The 23,820-nt window shown below is 38.9% G+C and overlaps 1 protein-coding gene across 1 annotated transcript in view; it reads left to right on the top strand.

Annotated features, from left to right (window-relative positions):
- Window positions 1-23,820, top strand: part of LOC111609660 — a 96,760-nt gene that overhangs the window by 11,938 nt on the left and 61,002 nt on the right. Inside the window, exon 3 of the mRNA XM_023339122.1 lies at window positions 7,368-7,415. Coding sequence (XP_023194890.1) covers window positions 7,368-7,415 — 48 coding nt within the window. The remainder of the gene's footprint in view (window positions 1-7,367; window positions 7,416-23,820) is intronic.

Genomic DNA, 23,820 nt, shown 5'->3' with positions numbered 1-23,820 from the left:
AGACCAAAGGTTTGGACACACCTTTTAATTCAATGAGTTTCCTTTATTTTCATGACTATTGACATTGTAGCTTCACACTGAAGGCATCAAAACTATGAATAACACATGTGGAAATATGCACTAAACAAAAAAGTGTAAAACAACTGAAAATACCCCTTATATTCTAGTTTCTTCAAAGTAGCAACCTTTTGCTGTGATTACTGCTTTGCACACACTCTGCATTTTCTTGATGAGCTTCAAGAGGTCGTCACCTGAAATGGTTTTCACTTCATAGGTCAACCTGCCCTGTCAGGTTAATAAGTGGGACTTATTGCCTTATAAATAGTCATGAAAATAAAGAAAACCCATTGAATTAGAAGGTGTGTCCAAACTTTTGGTCTGTACTGTATATATACTGTATATATATATATATATATATATATATATATATATATATATATATATATATATCAATACTTAATCAATACTTCTCTTTGGAGCCACCAAAGTTCCAGTTTCAGCTGCAGGTCTTGTGGGAGGTTTCTTTACCAGCTTTGCTCTAAAAACTATATACATATATATTTTTTATTGCGTTTCAAATGTTAAAAAATATATATTTATGCAAAACCTCTACCTCTTTTTACATAATAAAGCAAATCAGTCTGATTATTGCAGAAAAAAAACAGCAAATCTGAAAAGATCTGAAACAACAGTCAGGCATGTTTACCTCATCAAAAATAAAATATGCAATTTCAGTCGTCTCTTTAAGATTACATCTGAAATCCATTTGGAAGCCGAAAGCAAACAATCCTATTTATCATTAAAAGTCATTTAAAACCACATTCGTGCAGATGTTCAGTGTGCGTGTTGCGGCTCTGAACCCTGACCAGCAGAACCTGTGTGTGCCGGCGCCTCGCCTCGCCTCGCTCCGGACACTCCACAAGTGGCCGACAACACGCCGCAGCAGACCTTTCATCTGCACCACCCAGCTGTCAGAGTGAAGAGCCACTTCCATTAAGTGTGTGTCTTCCCACTATACAATTACATACGAACACACAGGCTGATGCAGCCGGCACGCGCACAGACACACACAGAGACACACGCAGCGCCACACTCAGCTGAGAGCGTGCTCTCGTGTCAGCGGACGACTTTAACTTGTGTGTGTGTGAGAGAGAGAGAGACAGAGGGGAGCAGACAGACAGAGAGAGCTTGTGACCTTTTAGAGTGCTCAGGGTAGGAGGCCTTTTCCTTTTATGGAACAGAAATTAGCAATTGACCTGTCACTTTTGCTCTGATAGCCATCTCTGGAAAGCAGGTCATGCACATATGTCCAAAGTGCCTCTTAACCGCATTTTATGAAAGCAGAAAATGTAATCCAATAATGATTTGACTTGCGAGGGAGAGGGAATCCGGCCGGGGAGCGGTTAGCGGTAGCATTGGGGCCGTTAGCGCCGATACGAGCCGCACATACGGAAACATGGACGCTTTCTACGTTTTTCTAGCATCAACAAAAAAATGCTAAATGTTTTATAGGGGAATACATTCTTTATCATGTTTGCAGTAGGGCTGAAACAATTAATTGAGTTAATCGTGAATAATTGATTATTGGAATAATTGTCAACCAATTTAGTAATCGGTTAATTGTTAAATAGGAATCTGCTGAAAAAACAACACAGTCAGAGCAGCAATTAAAGGGGCAGTGTTATGTAAAAACAACGTTTTTGAGCTGTACATCATGTTATGTTGTACCCTCATCAAAAACATACCTGGAGTCTTGCCTTGATTCCTTTCATGCTTATTTGAGAAAGCCCTTAATCTCCACGGCAACCATTCAGCTGGTTGGACCTAGCTCCACCTTCGAGACGCAGCTCCTCCTCTGAGCTAATTCCTTACAGAGCAGCTCCTTCAGACTAGCCAGCAGCAATTAGCAAACACCTGGTGGATCTGCTGAGCTCATTATAGGAGCTACTTGTCAGTGCAACACTGGTAGAAACATTGTTAAAGGGTTAGTAGAGGAGCCATGTTGTGATGACTTCCTGAAGGCGGAGTTTCAGAAAGAGCTGGAGTTTTTAAAGAGACAGAGAGCCAATCTCAAGGTGTTAAATTAAATTACAAAGTGAAATTTCAGTAACACTTAAATATGTAGCTTTATGTTATTAAAGCTAAAGTTTAATCAGTAATACTTTTATAACAAATTTATGTCACATCATGATTTCTTGGTTAATGTCAAGTTGTCATAACAAAGACATTTTGAATAATGTCAACTTTTTATTAAAAGTGTCATGATTTACCAAATGACACTTTTTGACAACAGTCATAAATATTCATGAAGCCTTATTCATGTTCATGACAGGTGTTATGTCATGTTTATGACAGTGTCATGACAGTCTTATTTACAACCCGTCAAATACAGTGTTACCAAAATTTCTTTTAAGTCATATTTAATATAAACAGCATTTTCATAACAACTGAAGGTAATATAGCTACTTGATTATGCTTTAAAATAGCACCATGTGGCCAGAAAATACATAACACTGCCCCTTTAAGTTAAAGCTGTGCAAATACATGTTTATTCTGCATTTAAGGTTAACAATTTTATTGTCTGTAAATATGTTGTACTAAGGACTCAAGTGGCAGTTGTAGCTTCACCTGGTTCACATTTGGTTAAAAAAAAAAAAAAGAAAAAAGGTCAACAGATCAGCCTTACACTGTATTAACAGCTGCAGATGCATCCTTACATTCATAAATAAAATGTTATTTTATTTCAAGCAATATAATGTTTCTTTTCTTATTCAAAAAGATGATTGAATCATTTGCTTAACTGCATTTTGTAATGTATATAAAATATTTTGTAAAAACAAAAGTAAAAAGGCAGACGTGGTTAAATGAACAATCTGCAGAATGTGCAACTTTTTTTTAAATCCGAATAATCATCAAAATAATCAACAGAGCAATCGATTACTAATATAATTGTTAGCTGGAGCCCGAGTTTGCAGCTGATGATTACAGTCAGCATGGAGCATCTTTTTTTAGTCCTCATTCTCCCCCCTGCCCCCCCTATATTTAAATATAGGGACAGAGTCAGTGACTGAGTGTGCCTGGGAGATCCCAGCCTGCAGGCGAGGCAGCACTTTGACCCCTGACCCTCATTATGGAGGGCACATTCCTGGAGGGGTAGAAGCCCCGCAAGCTCAAAGCACAAGGGTGCAGGAGGACCGTGAGCGCGCTCGGCCCGGTTTGGCCCAACGCCGCTCCCTCTGACTGCCACAGACGTAAAGCGGAGCGTTGGGCCTGATGGATTCATTCGGGTTTTTTTTACACATCTGGTTTCACTCCGTAACGCCGTCCAGCTGAAACTGAACACACTAAAAGAAAATCAGGGACTCAAGTGAGCGAAGCCCCAGCGAGCAACGCAGGTGGGAAAGAGTGAGGGAGATGGGCGGAGTTTAATGAGCAGACGAGGACATGTTTGATGGCGGCGCTGGGAGAGAGAAGTGGAAAGACCATTTATTACATCCATCAGCCAGTTGAGTTTATTTGCTTAGCAACAAGGCAGTTAAAGACAGATTTACAAAAATACAAAGTCATTAAAAAAAACATAGTCACCAAGTGAAAAACCAGAAATCAACATTATATTTTGTCATCAATACACATCATACATGTTGGTCAATGTTCTATAATTACAGACATCAGCATATTTTGAAACATTTAGAAAAATCTAACCTTTAACTCATGTACAGACATTTAAGGGGGGGATACTTGTGGACAGAGATGTCCATGGTTGATTTTCATTTCTGTCGGCCATATTCTTAAATGATATATACTTATATTTGAAAACAAATCATGATTCCATGTGATTCCATGCTATCTTACAATCCTCCCAGTACTTTTTAGCAGTGTTGTATAAAGTACTGAAATCTCAGAGTCAAGTAAAAGTACAAGTACCTCTCCAAAATATGACTTTGGTAAAAGTCGAAGTCACTGACTGAAATGTTACTTGAGTAAAAGTCTTAAAGTATCTGAAACTTCTTGTACTTAAGTATGGAAATTACTGTAAAAATGGATGTACTCAAGTAATGTAATGAAAAGTACAAGTAAAAAGTAAAACAAGGCAAATGCAGTTTGAATGACATTTTTTATATTTTGGTAAACTTGTCAAATACACTTAAAATAATATACCCAACCAAGTGCAGGCAAAATTAAACCTGCTAATAGATATACCTGCAGGCATCATTTAGTTAAGAAAATTAGGTGCTTTACCTATAGCACAAGGTTAACTTAACCTGCTTTACAACTGAACCAGCTTCTTAGTAAACCCTCCAGGACAGAAAATACAAAGTTTTTGTAAGCCTTAAGTTTTCCCTTCAAGTAAGGTCAGTGCTGAAAATGAGAAAAATAAATAGTACAGAAAATGCAGCCAACATGAAGAAAAAGAGCTGTTACGATTACTCTACTTCACAAATCAGTGAATCAGTCAATCCTACAGTCAGTAGGTGGTGCACACAACTGGTCGTTATGCAAAAGAAAAAAAGAATTGGGAGGGAAATGCAGCTTATTGGCATCTGTAAACCTGGTTTTGAACTTGCATGCCTTTCCTATATTCGTTAAATTTAGTCTAAATTGCTATCGCTATGGCTTCTGTCCCCCTTGAACAGAGGAGTCTAGGTAGCCTGCTACAGTCAACATTAGGCCTAAGCTAAATACACCACGTGTGGAACTGAAACAATGCCAAACAAAGTTCATTTATGGTCAAGATTTCACAATACAGTAGTGCCTAGTGACCAAGCTATAGTTACTGAAACAGGAGGATTATAACCATTTCATAAGACGTTACCTCGATGTGTTTCTTCAAGTTGGACGGGGAGTTTTTGTAAGAGAATTTCCATGTGGCTGCTACTGATTGCGAGACTTGCTTTGTGTTTAATGGGAGAAGCGAAACAGGTGTATCCTAATTAAAAGTAAAGAAATCAAGAAATGGCAAAAAATGTGGAATGAAGATAAGAAAGGAAGAAGATTATATGAAGTACAAAAGTCAGTTCAAATTCGAAGCATTAATGAAAGAAACAGAAGAGAAGAAATAATAATTAGTAGATTAAGAGTAGGTCATACCTACTTAAATGACATGCTTTATACAATAGGGAGGAAAAATAATGATAAATGTGAGAGATGTGGAGAGAAAGAAAATGTAGAACACATATTGATGAACTGTAAGTCAAATGAACTCGAAAGGGAAGAATTAAAGAGAATAGTTAGAAATATAGGGCATGAATGGAATCTTAAAGGTATATTAGGAAATGAAGGAAACATAACAGATATTCACAAATTAAGGAAAGCATTGTTTATTTATCTTAAGAATACAAAATTAAAAAATAGAATTTAATAGATGTGAAGTAATGCTTCTACACACTCATGTACAGTAGGTGGCGGTATGCACCTTAAAGTTGCTTGTGATCCGCCATAATAGAAAAGAAGAAGAAGAAGGTGTATCCTATTGGTGGTGATGAACAAGACCAGGCAAGCAGGCTACGGACTTTGTTCGGTAGCCTGCTTGCTACTTGCTAATCAGTAGGTGGGGTCAAAACACTTGCGTTTCTCTCTCGCTTTTTTGTAACGAGTAACTAAATCACACATTGAAAATGTATCGGAGTAAAAGTACGCAATTAAGTTCGGAAATATAGTGAAGTAAAAGTGAAAGTCATCAAAAATTTTCATACTCCAGGAAAGTATGAAGTACTCCAAAATATACTTAAGTAAAGTAGTGAAGTATTTTTACTTCGTTACTATACAACACTGCTTTTTAGCACATACAGGCCCACAGCATCACAGGTCCTCCACCATATTTAACTCTGGATGCGAGATATTTTTTCACATATCCACATGTTTGAAACCAGACCCATGGGCAGAGTTTGCTGTTGAGAAGCTCAAATTGAGGTAATAATTAATAATAGTTAGTTTTAAAGGAGTCTACCGCCACTATCACCAGTAGGACTGTTCTGATTGCAGTTTTCAGGCCGATCACAGATATTGAGCTTTAAAAGCCTGACCTGACTATTTTGATTGTATTACGTCTGAAAAGTTGCTAAATACAGCGACAACCTCACTAAGTTGACAAGTTCTCCGACTGCAAGCCGATGCCTTGTTCCGCTTCGCTTTACAGCAGTAACTGCTGAAAAGTATCACCACACAGCAGTAGATACTAACTCACTGTTATTATTCCTGGTTGGGTTTAAAATAAATACATATTCATATCCGATACCTGACAGGGAGGTAAATCTCGATTCAGACGGAGTTCCGATTAAGAAACTATGAGATCGGACTCGATTTCCGTTTCAGTGATCGTGTTGGAACATCCCTCGTCTGTAGCATTAGCATGACTTTTTAGAATTTTCCAGAAACTCTTATCCACTTAAAAATGTACTGCATAAGTAATAAATAATGTGAACTGGTTGCTTTGTTTATAAAGAGGTTGATACCAATGATCAGGTCTAACTAAATAACTGCTTAATATGAAATGCTTTCATTTCATCCTGAGTATATTTGCTCAAAGAATTTGTGAATATTTACAGCTAGATGATACTATTGCAGTAAAAGTTTCGTTCATATTAATGCCTTTTAATCATCCGAGTTTTTTCCTTTTCTAATTCGGAACTGAGTAAAAAAAATCCTTCTGAGCGACTTTGTTTCCCAGCGGTTGATAATTGCCATCCTTGCGATCAGACCTGGTTTACTTTCATTAGCCCGACACTCCCAGCACTCTGGCCGCGGCGCCGGGGGCAACAATCCTCTTAAAAAAGAGGGGAAAAAAAACTGGGGAAAAAAAAAGTCCTGCTCCTAATAGTAGTGTCCTGTAATTATGTGCCATTAACATCTATCAGAATATCCTGTGACGCGTTGCAGCAGCGGATTTGTGTTTGTGCAAATGGTTTTGTTGTCATTAGCGTCTGGAGCTGCAGATTGTCGACACGTTTCTTCCCCGCGTGTGTTTGAGTCGGTGTGTAACTTGTGCGGCTGCGCCTGCCCCGAGGTGCAGAACTAAATAACAAAACTTGCGTTTGTCTGAATTATGATTCTTTTTTTTTTGCTGTTGTTGTTTTGTTCTTTTATTTATTTATTTAAATTTTTTTTTCAATTCTTGTGCTTTGTTCCTCAAGGCCACCGCACAGTGCAAGCTTTGAACAGTCTAATTAAATTAGCATTACTCCATATAGCACACGTTTGGGTTAGATATAACCAAGTAAACATAATTAGCTCATTTGTCATAATAAGAAGGAATGATTGGGAACTCTTTGATTAACAATTACCAAAATATTCTTTCATGTCACCCCGGCTGACGAGTTTGGCTTCAGAAGCTTCTAATTACGTCTAAATCTCGTTTCTTTTTCCTGCAGGGACGTGGGAGTGAAGACGAACTGCGATGTGTCATCTGCAAGGCCAAGGTAGGTGTGCGCGTCGAGGAGGGGACTCCAAACGGAAAATGCGCCCGAGACGGCTGAGGACGCCTCGATCGTTTAGGCGTTACCGTCTGAAAATGTCAGCGGCGGGAATTTAAGCAAACGCCGTTTAAGCCATTAAACAGTGTCTGCATCTTGAAAAACGGCTTCAACTCGAGCAGATCCATAACACTAATGAGCAATCAGCTCTTTGTTTTGCTCCGTGATTTAGCCCATCTAGCAGCCAGTTGTGTCGCTCACGTGTCGTCCCTCTTTTCCTCTTGCCAGCGGAGGAGGGGGAGAAAAAAAAGGAGGGTGAAACATTACAATATTTGGAAAAGGATACAAGGCGTGTAATGACAATATCTGTATTCATTCCATGAGAAGAAATTAATCACGCTTTCTTGTGTTACATCCTCCCCCCACCCCTCCAACTCGATGGAAATTTCTCATCAGGATGTTGCGTGGTCGTGTTTGGGAGTTTATTCCTGTGAAACGCCAGAGCTCATGTGTCATCACAGATGGGGTTGCATGCTGGATAAGGTGGCCACATGACTAACCATCTCAGATTAGGATGGCTGCTGTTGATGTGTTGCTCGTATTCATGGCCGTCTCGGAGGTCACAGTGTGGCGTCGGGGGTTTTTATGCATGCTTCTCCGTGCCGCCGCAGGTTTTCTGTTCCCGTGTGTATGCATGGGACGGAGGATGATGCCACAGTAACCTTTCCCCGGCGACCTCTCCGGAGTTTGAGGTGTTCGGGAAACGCGGAGTCGTTCGCACATTGATACTGGCTCCATACCGTATTCTGTGACTCTTGTTATTTAATCTTAATCAGGGACGTCTGTTTGTTTCCACTCGGGTTCAAAGAACAAACAGGCCGAAATGTTTTGTTCTTCTCGGTTTGGGTTCTCGCGTACACATGTCAGCTGTCTCGTTTTACGTTCACTATGCATTGGGTGACAGCATGAATCTTCAAACAGGTGCAGGTGTGTTTCACTGCCTTATGTAAACTGTTTTTATTGGAAACATCAAGTTGTCAAGTGAAAAGCAAACACTGGTCAGTCAGATCTCTGTAGGTTATTGTCACAACCTTGTAGATGTACTCATAGACCTTCTAGTCTTTAGCATTTTGTCGTGTTACAACCAGTTCTATGTGTATTACTGTGTTTTTATGTGTATATATAATTTGTTTTTTTATGTTACAGGTAGTAGTTGTAGTTTTTATGTATTTTTACAAGACAAAATCTCAAAAGTTGACTTGACATTGGTTTTCATCGACCCTAAGTTGATAGTTTATTGCAGCAAATGCAGTTGTACATCTGTGTACATCATTTGACATTTTGGTTTGAGTTTCAACGTGGAGCCTGAAAGCAAACCAAACCAAATGAAGGTGTGAGATTGTTTGGTAGATCCATTCCCAATTGAACCAAGTTGCCCAGACTTTGCTAGTGTCTGTTCAAAAGTCCCCATGGTTTTCCTGATAATGGAAAACCATGGGGTTTTCCATTATGAGGCTCGAAGAGTTTGCACGTCTCATGATCTCATGATCTTGCATTCCTGGAAAATTTCCAGATGAGTTTTGAAAATCTCTTGCTAGTTTCCAGTGGTTTTCTCTCTTGCACTGTACGTTCCTATTGCAAACAGTAGAAACACAAGACTTCCCAGATTCGTACAACTTACCTTCTCTTGCCTAACTTTACTGTAGAAAACTGAGGTTCTCTGAAAAAGGTTCCGAACACCCCGAACTGTCATGCCTACCTGCAGACTAGTCACCTGCCTGTAATAATCCCTGGCAGTTTGGCTCAAATGAAGGCCATTTTTATTGGCTTTCTGTTACCCTGACCATGTTTGGCTGCAGGCAAACCCAATTTGAAGCTTCTCCAGCTGTCTCCGCTCCACCAGCAGCTACGAGGGGACGTTTCTCGCACTTTTTGCAGCATCTTGCACTGATTGTTGCACTTGTCTTCGCCCATTGTACCTGTGGCATCATCATCAATTATTAATACCAGACAGTAAGTGTCTGAGAGGCGTCCCGCTGAGAGACCTAACAGCCATGAACAGGGAATAGTGGCGTGAGTGGTGAGTGCTGCAAGTGGCGGCTGTGCCATTTAGAGAAGGATTGTTTGGGAGCTCCTATGTATATTGATATGAACTCTGCCGCACTAAGTTAATGCGTCGGTATAATAACATTTTAATGTCTGCAGTGGCAAGGCCGTTTAATATTTGTCCACAGAGAGATGTATACGCAGAACAGCAATGACTCTAATGGTAGCGATAATCATTTGGTGCTGCGCTGCTATCACTGTAATGCATTACTGCAATCACCCTTGGTTAACATTAAGAGGCTTTACTCATTAAGACTTTGAGCAAGCAGTTCTCTTCATGGTCTCCAATTCAATGTGCCAGCCGTTTCATTTGCTGTCGTTTTTATCATTAAAACTGTTTTTTTTTTTTTCTCCCCCCCCCTTGTATGTTGTTTTGCCTCCACGCAACTGGGTCTCGAATGTGGGCCATTTGTATGAGTTATGCTAATTTGTTGGGGCAATGAATGCATTAATTTCATTAGCACATGGCCTCAAAGCAATAATTACCAGAGTAGGTGTGTCAGAAGCAATCATGTTAAAATTTGCCAGTTAATTATTAAGATTTTGTTCTGAGGGACCTGGGTTTGACATGAGTCGCCGAGGGGAGGGGGGATCAGGGTGGGAGGGGAGAGAGCAGAAAGTTAATGCATTCCATTGGCCAAGGCTAGGTGCTTGTGTTTGTTTGAGTGCTGTGGGGGCAGCTGCGGCGTCGCGGGCCTACTGGCGCGATTTTTGCATGTTGACAGCTCACATTCTGGACTAATTACAACAAATAGCGAAGGTCTAGCTGGTGCTCGGTCAGTCCGGGAGGGTGTAATTATAAAGAAAAGGAGGGCCGGGGCAGTTTAATGGCCCTTGGTCCATGTAACCGGGGTCCAAGAGGAGGCAGTGGTGGAAAATGGAGGAAGAAGAAGAAGCTCAATTCAAATGGACGAAAGAGAAAGGGAAAAAATATAAATCAAATTGAGTCAATCTCAAATTGATGTTTTGAGATCGACTGAATTCATCTCGTTTCGTGCTTTTACATGCAAACGGAAAGTTCTTGAAGCCGATCCCATGACATACCTGTTTTTTTCAGCGCAGTGAGTGACTTTTTTTTCATCACAAATGCTTGTGTGTCTGCACAGCTAGCTTTGCTAACATCACGTCAACTGAGCTTGCCTTTCTTTGAGCTTCTTTTCTAAGTGACGAAAAAAGTTAGACGTAATCCCCACCGTCCGTGAAAGCGAAGCAAAAAATGTTCTCGAGACCAAGACCGGTCTGGAGTACTACAAAACTGGTATTACGTTTCTTTCTCTTTTCATCAAGTTATTCTATTATCATTTTGGTACAGTTTTAAACCTGTGCTGTATAAATAAATTTGACATTGACATTAATCTTAGCCTAATTAATGTCCATAGAGCATCTTTGCTGCACATTTGAGCTTCATAACAAAACGAATGACCAGCGAAAATCAGAATACTGGAGAATCAGTACAAACAGAGCAATGTTTTTACCCGTATGGTTTATCTCACACACACACACACCCACGCATTCATAAAATGGGAAATCCTTCAGCAGGGTTTTGCACCTTACCCAAACCTTCTCCGCCCTGTGTCTCTCAAGTGTCTTCTTAAAGACGCTGGCATTCCCATCTGCAAAACCCCCTCCGTTAAAAAAAAAAAAAAACGTGAAGAAAAAAACTCTTAATAATTCCTTGATTTTATATGGAAAGCAGATTACCGTGTGATTCGGATGAATGTGGCAGCTGCCAGACATTTCATTTGACTAAAAGCAGGACATTCTGTCGAGGCCTCTCGGATGTCACTAAGCCCGCGTTCAGGACGGCGCTGTGATATGAGATGACACATGAAAGGAATTCCTCCTCATGGCTTTCCCAGGACAATGGAACATGGCCTTGAGGTTGCTGTGTGTGTGTGCGTGTGTGTGTTTCCTCACAGGTGTTCACACAAATGCTAGCACTCAACTATATCAATACAAATTCACTTTGACATGCTCTTACCTTCAGTCTCTATTTCTTGACTGAGTGTAAGGCTTTGGCAGGAATATAAACTGTAAGAAAAAATGTCACTCAATTAATCAGCCTTTATTTCTGAGCACTTTTCATTCACATAAACCCGTGTAAGAATACAGAAATACAATGCACAGAAATGAGCATTTAATTCAAATTCATACATAATAAAGAGCAAAATATTTATTGAAGCAATGGAGGCAGCAATCTTGACAAAAAAAATCAATAATATTCAAAACATGAGTGAAAAAGTTATAATAAATAATAATAAATAAAATTTTAAAAATTAATTAGAAAAAAACAGAAGAAACTAACGTCTACATTCATTAATCAAAATAGTAAAACAAATAAAGAAACATCAGGAAATGATCTGAAAATAATTATTCAAAGTGAAACTAAATATGTTTTGGATGTTTTGGAAATAAGGATTATTTGACTAAAATTCAGCAAAAATAAACATATGAAAGTGGCTTTTAAAACCTTCAATCCATCCATTTTCTTACACCCTCGTCCCTAGTGGGGTCGGGAGGTGCTGGTGTCTATCTCCAGCTAACGTTCCGGGCGAGAGGCGGGGTCACCCTGGACAGGTCGCCAGTCTGTCGCAGGGCAACACAAAGACAGACATGACACACAACCATGCACACCTAGAGAGAATTTAGAGAAACCAATTAGCCTAACATGTTTTTGGACTGTGGGAGAAAGCCGGAGAGAACCCACCATGCACAGGGAGAACATGCAAACTCCGTGCAGAAAGACCCCGGGCCGGGAATCGAACCCAGGACCTTCTTGCTGCAAGGCAACAGTGCTACCAACTGTGCCACTGTGCAGCCCCATTTCAATTCAATAGTTTCACTATATAATACTTTCAACAAACATGCTTCTAAATGACTGAATCCACATGTCAAGTTTAAGGCGCGTGGAACCAAATGATACAATCGTGCCTGCCCCTCTAGAAAACTTCATATATTTATTACTAATGCCAGTCAGTTATATAGCGCCCACAGCAATCACACTACATATCCCATAATACCCTGCAACAGCCACTCAAGGCTCAGGACATGGAAGCACAAACGCTGTGCTGGTGGCAGCAAGAATCAATGTGTAGCATAGCAGAAACACAAAGGATGTCTGCTGGAATTAACATTAAAAATACAGATTAGCATGTGGAAACTGTTGATAATGTTGAGTAAGTGAAGAGGATGGAGGGACTGTCATATAGTTACTACGCAAAGTGGTGCTTAACATGTTTCAGCCGGAACCTTTGAATTCCCATGTTCCCAAATTAATGGCTGGTATAGCCATTAATTTACTGCACTAGCTACATTCCCAAACAACAGCTTTCAATGACAAAGCCATTTCATTTTTGCTTCAAAAGGCGATCTGATTGGACGCTGGAAAATGGTATTGTTATGCTAAGTTATGCTAGAAGGAGTTAGCTAAGATACTCAAGCCTAAAATAGCATCTCAATGCTAACCATGTAACAGCAGCACAGACGTCCTTATCACTGTCGGCGTCCACAGTCCACATTTCTAAAGACGTTTCATGAATGATGAGGAGTTCCTGAAATTCTGGGAAGATGAATGGGTAGAATATGACTTTACTCCAATCTGAGGGTTGAATAACCGAAATAACAGATTAAAGACAACAAATAGTTTTATTGGGCTTATACAACTCTAGAAAAAATGCAGAGCCCACTGCACTGAACCACATTGGAAACCTTGTGGTTATTCCACTAGATATTGATTTCTGAACTCTTCCTGAGTTAAAACATTAGTATTTTTGTTTCTAAATAAATATGAACATGAATATGATTATTTGAGGTCTAAAAGCATGCCATCTTTTTCCATTATTTTGACCATTTCTCATTTTCTGCAAGTACATACTTAATTTTGCTTGGAAGTTCGGAGTCGTGTTGTCTGTAGAATAAAAGATCAATGTTCATTTTATTCAAACATTAACCTATAAAAAGTAAAATCACAGAAACTGATCATTTTAAGTGGTCTCAGGTTTTCCAGAGCTATATTTCAATTTTTCAATAATTTAGCATCAAACAGGGTTTTTGAATTGAAAATATTACTTATTTACAGTTTTCAATAAAGAGCGATTAATTGCAGTTAATTAGTGCAATTAACTGCACAGACCCTTCAGTTAATTTAATTAAATATTTTAATCGAGTCCCATCACTAATATTAGTAATAGAGTTTAATTTATCACTATAAGCTGTTTGCTCACCTCTACCATCCAACAAACTTGTCTAATTTCAAAAGCTAAATCTAATTCTAAATATTCTGGGCTAGTTTTTAATAAAAGACGTTTAAGTTTACAAGATTTTTTTTTTCTATAAAGAACCCCAAACCAATGAACAGAATCATTTCCTGTATCAAACTCCTGCTGTCATGATGAATAAAACCCTGAAAAACCATATGGACTTCTCAGGTTTCATGTTACAGACTTAAGAGTTCTAGTATCGGATAGAAATTGAAATTGAACCTAATCTGTTCAATACAACTAAAACATGTGGGTCTAGTTGCAAAAATAAAAAAAATAAAAAGAACAACATTGCAAGCGCAAGCAGGATTTAATTTACATGGCAGCCTGGCCAGCCCGTAGCCAATCTTTCCAGCAAAGACTGGAACTCTCAGCCATTCCACCCTTATTATTTAACCTCTATGCCCTCTTTCTCTTTCCTGCCATTCCTCCCCACACACAATTCATTTAGCTTCCTTCTCCGGAGGGTCCTGAGGCTGATTCAATTAAGTTTTCCTTTAACTGCCTCTCAGGCATCCAAACCAAAACTGATGGAGAATTAATAACAGCCCCCGTTGGTCTCCACACTATTTACAAGCTCGAAAACAACTGTAAAGACCCGAAATAAGTTTTTATGTGTCCAAGTCCGACTGCAGAGCAGCGAGGAAGATGTGGCTAAAAGCTGCAATTTACCCAAGACGTTTGGATCCAACTAGCAATATTACTTGTTGTCTAAATTCAAGTAAAAACTGCTTTACATTAGTAATGACTCTTTAATATATATTTCCCTGTTTGGTGTATAATTTAGAATAGCCCCTATTCAGAGAACATGAGGCTAAAATAGGAGCTCATTCTGAGAGAAATCACTTCCAGAGGCATTAGTATTTAGGCGGCTAACAAAAGATGAGCTGGACAATGACAGGAAATGATGGCTGCTAAAATGAAGGTTTGAAGTTCACTCTTCATTATTATCCTCCAAGTCAACTTTCCTCTAAATACACTCTTTTCCCCCACAGTCCGTCTTTGTCTTCGCACAGCGCCAAAGCAATCATTATGCTCAGACATAATGCACCATAATGACAGTAATTTCAGTATCAAATTTTCAAATGTTAGGCCCTAATTCATTGTGGTTAAGTAGCTTAGTCGTAATGCACATCTCCTGCCCTTCTGGAAGGAGCGCTCCAGGAATGAGCCGCCGAAAGTTGAGCAAGGGAGCAGCGAATGCGAGGACGATTCGGAGACTTTGTCTGAAATGTGTGAGGTCTTAGATTCAAGGTTTATCAGAAGTGCTAAACAGCAAGGGGAGAAAAAAAAGAGACCATTAGACTTTAGCCTTTTAGTTTTTCACTCCCACTGAAATCTCATCAAGCCTCTCTGATTTGCATTTGGTTGCAGTTTTAAAGTAAACAGAGGAAGCAGCAAGACTCTTAACAGCGAGCAGCCATTTTCCCTCAGTGTTTACGAGGCACGATCTGATGAAAAGGACGTATCTGACTTGGCTGTGAAATACAGCTTTCAGTTGAAATGTGTGAATGGAGAAAAAATTAGCGGGACTGTCATTTTCAAAGCACAGCCAGCAGGAAATGCAGACTCCAGGAACTCATTTGAGTTGCCTTAGTTTTCCCCTCTAAGTGGAGAGACTGTGTTCTGATGAGTTCAGGGTCTACAGCAGAACTTGTTGAACATGTCAAAGAGGGCATGAACTGCTTTCATTTGTTGTGGGATCTAATAAAAGCACCAGAATGTACTTTCTGGATTTTTACACTAAGTGATTCAACTTTGTCAAAAAAAAAATAATTTTATCACTTTTGTCAGACTGTCACTGCAATTTGACCCCTATGTGACCCCAGTCTGACTCCTTCATCACTTCCTTCCTCAGTCCTATCAGGGTCAGCCTCTCTCCCAAACTCCTCAAGGTCTCTTACATTTCCATCCATTGTCCACATTCCTTCTTCAGTTTATTTTGTTTTTATTACAATGATCAAAACTGTTACATTATTACACCTTTAAATATATGCTTCGTATTTAGAAAGGCTTACAAGTCAAATTCAATTCAAATCATATATTTAAAGAATATTAGGGAACATTCAGTATTGTGTTTCATTTTTGTTTTTGGTATTCAGCTGAAACCAGAAGTTTACATACATCTGCACGCTCAAGTTTAGATATTAGAGAAAAGCACAGAAGCTTACCACAGCAATCATAAGTTCAGTATATATAGCTGTGAATACAGTCAGATATTAATAAGAAAAATTAAACAAATAATAATGGCAATAATTTTTTTCACTCAAATTTATTATAAAACTTTTCATAGAAGAACTGCAGTGCTCGCCACTGACCGTTGCTTAGAATAAAAATATTGACTAGTTAGTACAAAAAAGGGGTTTCTATTATTTCTATTTCTGGTGTGCTGCTGCTGGCCAGACGACAGGCAGAGGATTGGATACAAAGAGTTTGTGGAATATGTCAAAGTCTCAGAAATACACTCACCAAAAGTAATGAGTTCAACATTCAGGGAAAAGATAATTAATCAAAAAATATTTTGATCACTTCCATTCATGAGTGAGATTTCCCACTTTGTTAAATGCTGTATAGAATTCTACATTAAACCAAGACCTTACAAGAGGCACTGTGACATCAGAGTGAGAGAATCTGATGTCACAGTCCCTCTGTGATGTCACAGTCCCTCTGTGATGTCACAGTCCCTCTATGATGTCACAGTCCCTCTGTGATGTCACAGTGCCTATATGATGTCACAGTGCCTCTATGATGTCACAGTGCCTCTATGATGTCACAGTCCCTCTGTGATGTCACAGTGCCTCTGTGATGTCACAGTCCCTCTGTGATGTCACAGTGCCTCTGTGATGTCACAGTGCCTCTGTGATGTCACAGTGCCTCTGTGATGTTACAGTTATGTCACTGTGTCATACTCTGATGTCACAGTGCATTGTTGTTTGTGTCTTTACAATATGAAGTTTTTAAAGGACTAGTTTTTTTGCTTCTTTACCAAGTTCCACCATTGTTCTTTTACTTGTTTGGGTACAAAATGATACATTTTGACATGGTATGTTTCACACCAACAACGGGTCAATTCATACCTTCCAGTGTTTCCCCTCTAAGTGGAGAGACTGTGTTCTGATGAGTTCAGGGTCTACAGCAGAACTTGTTGAACATGTCAAAGAGGGCATGAACTGCTTTCATTTGTTGGGGGATCTAATAAAAGTACCTGAATGTACTTTCTGGATTTTTACACTAAGTGTTTCAACTTTGTCAAAAAAAAAATTTAATCACTTTTGTCAGACTGTCGCTGCAATTTGACCCCTATGTGACCCCAGTCTGACTCCTTCATCACTTCCTTCCTCAGTCCTAGCAGGGTCAGCCTCTCTCCCAAACTCCTCAAGGTCTCTTACATTTCCATCCATTGTCCAGATTCCTTCTTCAGTTTATTTTGTTTTTATTACAATGATCAAAACTGTTACATTAGTACACCTTTAAATATATGCTTCGTATTTAGAAAGGCTTACAAGTCAAATTCAATTCAAATCATATATTTAAAGAATATTAGGGAACATTCAGTATTGTGTTTCATTTTTGTTTTTGGTATTCAGCTGAAACCAGAAGTTTACATACATCTGCACGCTCAAGTTTAGATATTAGAGAAAAGCACAGAAGCTTACCACAGCAATCATAAGTTCAGTATATATAGCTGTGAATACAGTCAGATATTAATAAGAAAAATTAAACAAATAATAATGGCAATAATTTTTTTCACTCAAATTTATTATAAAACTTTTCATAGAAGAACTGCAGTGCTCGCCACTGACCGTTGCTTAGAATAAAAATATTGACTAGTTAGTACAAAAAAGGGGTTTCTATTATTTCTATTTCTGGTGTGCTGCTGCTGGCCAGACGACAGGCAGAGGATTGGATACAAAGAGTTTGTGGAATATGTCAAAGTCTCAGAAATACACTCACCAAAAGTAATGAGTTTAACATTCAGGGAAAAGATAATTAATCAAAAAATATTTTGGTCACTTCCATTTATGAGTGAGATTTCCCACTTTGTTAAATGCTGTATAGAATTCTACGTTAAACCAAGACCTTACAAGAGGCACTGTGACATCAGAGTGAGAGACTCTGATGTCACAGTGCCTCTGTGATGTTCCTCTGAAAATGGATGTAAATATCATAATGCAGCAGTGATGTTTTAATGACTTCCTGCAGGCAAGAACAGTACGATCTGCTTAAAGAGACAGAGGCCCAATTCAAAGGCATTAAATTGCAACGTGTTTGCAATTTAATGACTTTTAAGTCATATTTGATATGTAGCATGTTCATAACAACTGACGGTAACATAGTTACTTGATTTTGCTATAAAATGATATGTGCCTGGAAAATACATAATACTGCCCCTTTAAAACTACTTTCTATATTCTCTGTTTATTATGAGCAATAGCTTTGCTACATGACTCTATTAAATAAAAACCAGCAAGAGGCTGCTCTGAATTATTTTGGTTTGATTAGAGCTTATTATTGTATATGCCAGCTGGTCCTTGCAGCCTCATGTATGGGGTGCTGGGCCTATCTCCAAGGCAACATAGAGACACAAAGGACAAACAATCATGCACACACACACACACACTCAGATCTAAAGGCCAATATTAGACCAGTTAATCGAACGTTCTCAGTAGGAGGAAGTTGGAGTACCCAGGAAGGAAGGACTGTATGAATGGGGAGGGTTATTTATTTTTATTATAAAAAATAAAAAGTGCTTCCGGCTTCTCTTTGCGCTCTAACCTTTTTCCCCACACTCGTTCGTGAATCAATATTTTCCTCACAGCGAACCTCGCTAGTTGGGATCACTGTGCTCATTATTAGGGGCCCCACAGCCATGATGCGCTGACTCTTTGGCTTCCAAACCGAGCCGTAAATTTGAGGCCCCCGCTCCCCACCGCCTCGCTGGAGGGTTACGGCGGGGATGCTAACGAGGCCGCGCCGACATTTCCATCCCCATACAGTCAGCCGCGCCATACATCAGCCGCAGCGCCGGGCATCTTGCGGCCGCTGACAATCTGAGACGTAACACTTTATTAGTATCCCTCCCATCTCTGGCGTGTAATGAACAAGGCCATTTAGAGCAGATTTACGATATCTTTAAAACTTGATTGCTCGGAATTTGAGAATTATTCATAAGACTGAAGCGTCGTCTGTCACACAGCAAGTGCTGTTTTGTTGGGAACAAATGGTTTTGTTGTGCTTTTTTTAAATGAACTCTGTCTCATCTACTTTTGAAATAAGCAATTTGTATGCACATATGTCCTCGTGGAAGGCTGTAATTAAAGGGACTATGGAGCGGGTGACAACTCCGGATCCAGTTTTCTTCATCACACTTTAGTACCACAAAGAGCTGAACTATGAGATATAGATACAAATGATTAAGAATTCATCCACGTATTGGATTGTACCGCTACCTTTTTCCTGTTGGATGTCTTTATTATGTCAGATATAACTTTGCTTTAAGGTGACCTCGGCTGAACTCCCTCAACTGATTGAAACAATACAATGAAAATATCTTCTTTGAGTGACAGTGCTGTTAGAATTACAGATTTCTTTTGTTTTGAGGCAAACAAATGTTTGGGAAAGATGCCCAGAGTAAATTACAAATACAGTCTTCAAATTCTGATTTTATTTATAAATGGAACACCAACCTTGTTCTAATGTGAAAAAGTAATTGTTCCATAAAAGTCATAACTGGTTGTGCCACTGTAAGGCTGCAACAACAAGCATTACACTGCAAAAACAGAAAATCTTAAACGTTCAAGCAGAAATGTCTTGGTACACCTGATATAAGACAAAACTATCTTACAAATAACTTTGTCTTAAGTTAGAATTCTGAGAAAAAAATCAGAACTCTGACATTGAAGTCATAAATCTCAAGATCAAACTCTTAGTTCAAAGTCATTATTCTGAGAAAAGAAAATCAGAATTCTGAATAAAAATTTGAGTTCTCGCAAAAGTCGCAATTCTAAGAAAAAAGTCTGAATTTTGAGAAAAAAAAGTTGGAATTCTGAATTCATAGATCAATGTCAGAATTATGAGGTGAAAAAAATCAGGATTTTCAGATTAGAGTCAGAATTTTTAGTATTTTTTCAATATCTTCAATTCACTGCTCTACATCTGATATGGTCATCTTTGTCTGTTGTCTAAAAAGTACTCTAATAATGTCAGACTTCTAAGTGCAGTGAAGAAGCAAAAAAAAAAAACAAAAACAAAAAAACCCAGAAGCAATGAGTTGCGGGGAAAATACTTGTTCACAGCAGAGTGGATTTCCTTGTTTTCAGAGCGAATGCTAAGGAAGTCCTCGGCTTGTTACAGAGATTATTGTGCTCACTTCCTGAGGCGATGCGGCCACCCTTTGTGTGCGATGCCCGGATCATCTCTCCATTACACAGGGATCCCGAGGCGCAGGGCGGGGGACCCGAGTGAAGGGCCGGTGACGTCTCCGCTCATACATGCACACAGAGACGCGCTGCTGTAGCTGCAGGCCACGGCCCCGGACCAGGCCTCCACACACAAACACGAGTCTCATCTCGGCCCACATGCGAACGAGAACTGATTACACGGTCTACATTTCAATGCTCTGATTAAACGGAATCAATTTCCCGCGGCCTATTTAAAGTTACCCCAACATGCAGCATAATGAAGCCAAACATAACATCGTCGCTCTAAGGCGTCAGATTAGTCCAAGTGTCCGTCGGATCGACTGGTGAGGAACTATTCTGGCTGACGACGCATGCCGCCTCTTGCATTAGTTGGTAATAGTATACATGTGGAACTGCAAACCATAATCACATTTTTGTTTTTTGCTGAAAAACTGTGACGGTGGCTGAAATCCAATACGTTTCAACAAATACGTTGCTTTCCGTCTATGATTGTTAATAATACCTTCATGGGAGGAGCAGCATAATATTACTTTGACAGTTTCCTTTTATTATCTAATATTTCCCTGCACACACAGAGCATTGACATTTAAATGTATGCTTTTAAAGACGAGAACTAATCTGAATGCCAGTTGAGACTTTACACGATTCTCAATAAGCAGGACTTTCTATTTTAATCAGGCATTATTTAGTTATGAAATCTCCCACAGTCTCCCACAAACTGCAGCATGCAGTGACTGCAGTACAGTTGATGAGTTGTTAATAATGAAAATATCACAATGAAAGAAATTACTGCTCGTCTGGTAAGACTGACCAGAAGATAAAACTGAACATGTTTATATGTATTATTTTTTAATTCAAAACGTTGCTGCTTATTACTCGTACATGTTCAGCAGAATCTCTAGACTATTAAGTCATGATTACATTTCTTGGGAATATGTGTGAGTAAGGCCTAAAATGATTCAAGTGCTAAGTATTAAAATGCACTAAGCTATAAAAATGGAACAAAGTTAGTGAACTGATTCTTCAGTTTTCTCCCAGTCTACGTGTAAAGCTGCCCTTCTGCTGTTTATTGGCCACAACATTTGTCATATTCCCCTTTATTACATGTAAAACTTATTTGTTTTGACTTCTATCAAAGAAAAAAATACTAAAATGTTCAATGTTTAGATGAATTATAGGCACCACTTAATACGTGCCTCCTTTTTTGTATGGTGTTTGTCCACTGCGATGAACGCTGTAGAATTTACAGAATACTACTGTAATACTTCTTGCAGTGACGTAACAGTTTATGTTTTTATTTATTTTATTAGTTTAGGATCACTTGACCCTATTGGGCTGAAAGTTTCATACTCTGCAATTTCTAAAAAAACAAACAAACTTCAAAGCATTAGCACCTAGCTACAGCATATGGTGTCGCTAAGGCGGGATACTGGTACCAGAGTGTTTTCCATATCTAAGGGATCCATGGCAACGATTGTAGTTCCAGTTCATCTTTAAAAGAACTATTTTTAAATTCAGCTCACAACTCATAACTTGTAAACGTTCCAATTCTTTTCTCTTTTCTGTCTGAAACAAATTGTAAACAAACATACACACGAACTAGCAAGGCTAAAGCTAGCAAGCTAGTTAGCAGTAGGTAACAAACGCAAAATTTAGCACAAGAGCAAAATTCTGCATGAAAAAAGAAAACTACATATAATATAACTGATTAAATGTTCCTACCAAACCGGAAGTTAAGACCTGCGGTTTACATATTTAATCATTTGATTTTAAATTATTTGTATTTAATTTTGAGACCTCAAGTTTAGATACAAAACCTTAAGACATTTTAAGAACTTATTTCTAGATACATAAACGTAAGACTTTTTCATTATTTGTGGACACACTATATAGTGTTGCAATGTATTTACATTACTTATATTTAATAATTAGCTGCGATTCTACATTATCCCAATAAAAACGGTTTATAAAGGAAAAAGAAACTCTGCTTATAATTAACTGCAGTACAAGAGGTTATTCCTGAAGAAAAACTCTTTATTGCCCACAGATCTTGTGTGTGTGTGTGTGCGTGGGCGTGCGCTGGCGTGTGTGTGCTCTGAGGTCACATGGATGGCCGCCCATGAGTGGGCGTGTTTTTAAAATCCCCCACAGTCTTATAGCAGGGCCTCTGTAAAGCTCTTGATTAGTTGTGGTTTTATGTTTGGACGGTCCATTTAATTGGGTTATGTATGAGATAAAGGTCAGCCAAAAGTAATGACAAGGATTATTTACTCTTGTTAATTGAGGCTCCATTCTAACACCACAACTAAAGGTTAATGTTCTCTTGGTATATTATTTACTGTCTACACTTCGCCATGCTGCGCACACTGGGGAGGGGGAAACACACTCTACAGGTACAAATGATTTGTAGCATATTATTGACAACGGCTGAACTTTGGATAGTTAATGTTCCCATTGTCAGTGGTCTGAAACACCCCTCCTCCTCCCAACCTTCATTTGAATAATCCGACTTTGGAGTTTCCTGGAGGTAGTGTCGCCGCTGATCCCTCCTTTGACTCACCGCGGATAATTCTCCGTGAACGTGTAAATCACAGAGCGACGTTTGCAGCGAACTGAAAGGTAGATTTGAAGTGACATTGTGCGATTAATTCAGCCGTTCCTCTAAGTGACCCTGATTTCTGTCTTCACAGGGAAGCTTTTCTAATAGTCTTCACCAATAGTGATTAAAATTACAAAAATATGAACCTGTAGGTTAATAAAACTGGTAATTTAACTAGTATCAGATTTAATTGACTGAAGAAGTACTTAAACGTGTTTGCACTCTGGAAAATCTACATGGCTCAGCAGCAGAGAAATTGGAATATCCAGCTGTCAAGATAATAAATTTGACTATTTCATCACTGTAATCTTCATACAATCTCCCTTTGTGCTGGTCTCCACCACTTGCCGCTAATGTAATAAATCACCTCCGTGTTTGGAATTGTTTCATATGTTTTAAAAGAGAAAAGAAAAAAAAAGTGTTATACTAGAGTCCGCAGTTATTCACCGGCGGCCAGGAGCCGTATAGATTTCAGATTTGGAAAAGTTTAGCCGAGCTTTCAACCTGCATCAGGCTTCGGAAAAGTAGAAAAGATGTATTGCAGAGGATCCGTCAGTGGTCGGAATGTTAGATTCACACATGGGTGAGGATTTCAACTCCATTTCAAGACGTCCTTCTCCCCTGATTCTTTATCTACAAGCTAGTGGATTTGTAATTCATTATTGTGAAGGGGAAGGGTATATGATATATGTGATTTATGAAAAAAAACTCGTAAAAAAAGTAGACATATTAACAAGTAGCACCTATGTCTATGGAAAATTGAGTGGAAGGTAAAAGTGTGCTGGATAAACTTGCACAAAAAATGAAATCTTCAGAGACTATAAACCAATGGAACATTTTTTGCAAATAAATGACAGAAAATGTGTTGCGGAATTAAAAATCACTGATTGCCTGTGATTAATATGAAAAAATATAGTTTTCCATTCAGTTTAGGAAACCTCGCATTCAGATGTCCAATTCTTCCCCTAAGTTTAGAAAAGCATGCACACATTTACTTTTCAGTAAATCTCTCTAACAACTCTCTA

Source organism: Xiphophorus maculatus, chromosome 9 (assembly GCF_002775205.1).
Source record: "Xiphophorus maculatus strain JP 163 A chromosome 9, X_maculatus-5.0-male, whole genome shotgun sequence".
In the NCBI taxonomy this organism is placed as follows: domain Eukaryota; kingdom Metazoa; phylum Chordata; class Actinopteri; order Cyprinodontiformes; family Poeciliidae; genus Xiphophorus; species Xiphophorus maculatus.
This window is presented reverse-complemented; position numbering and strand designations above follow the sequence as displayed.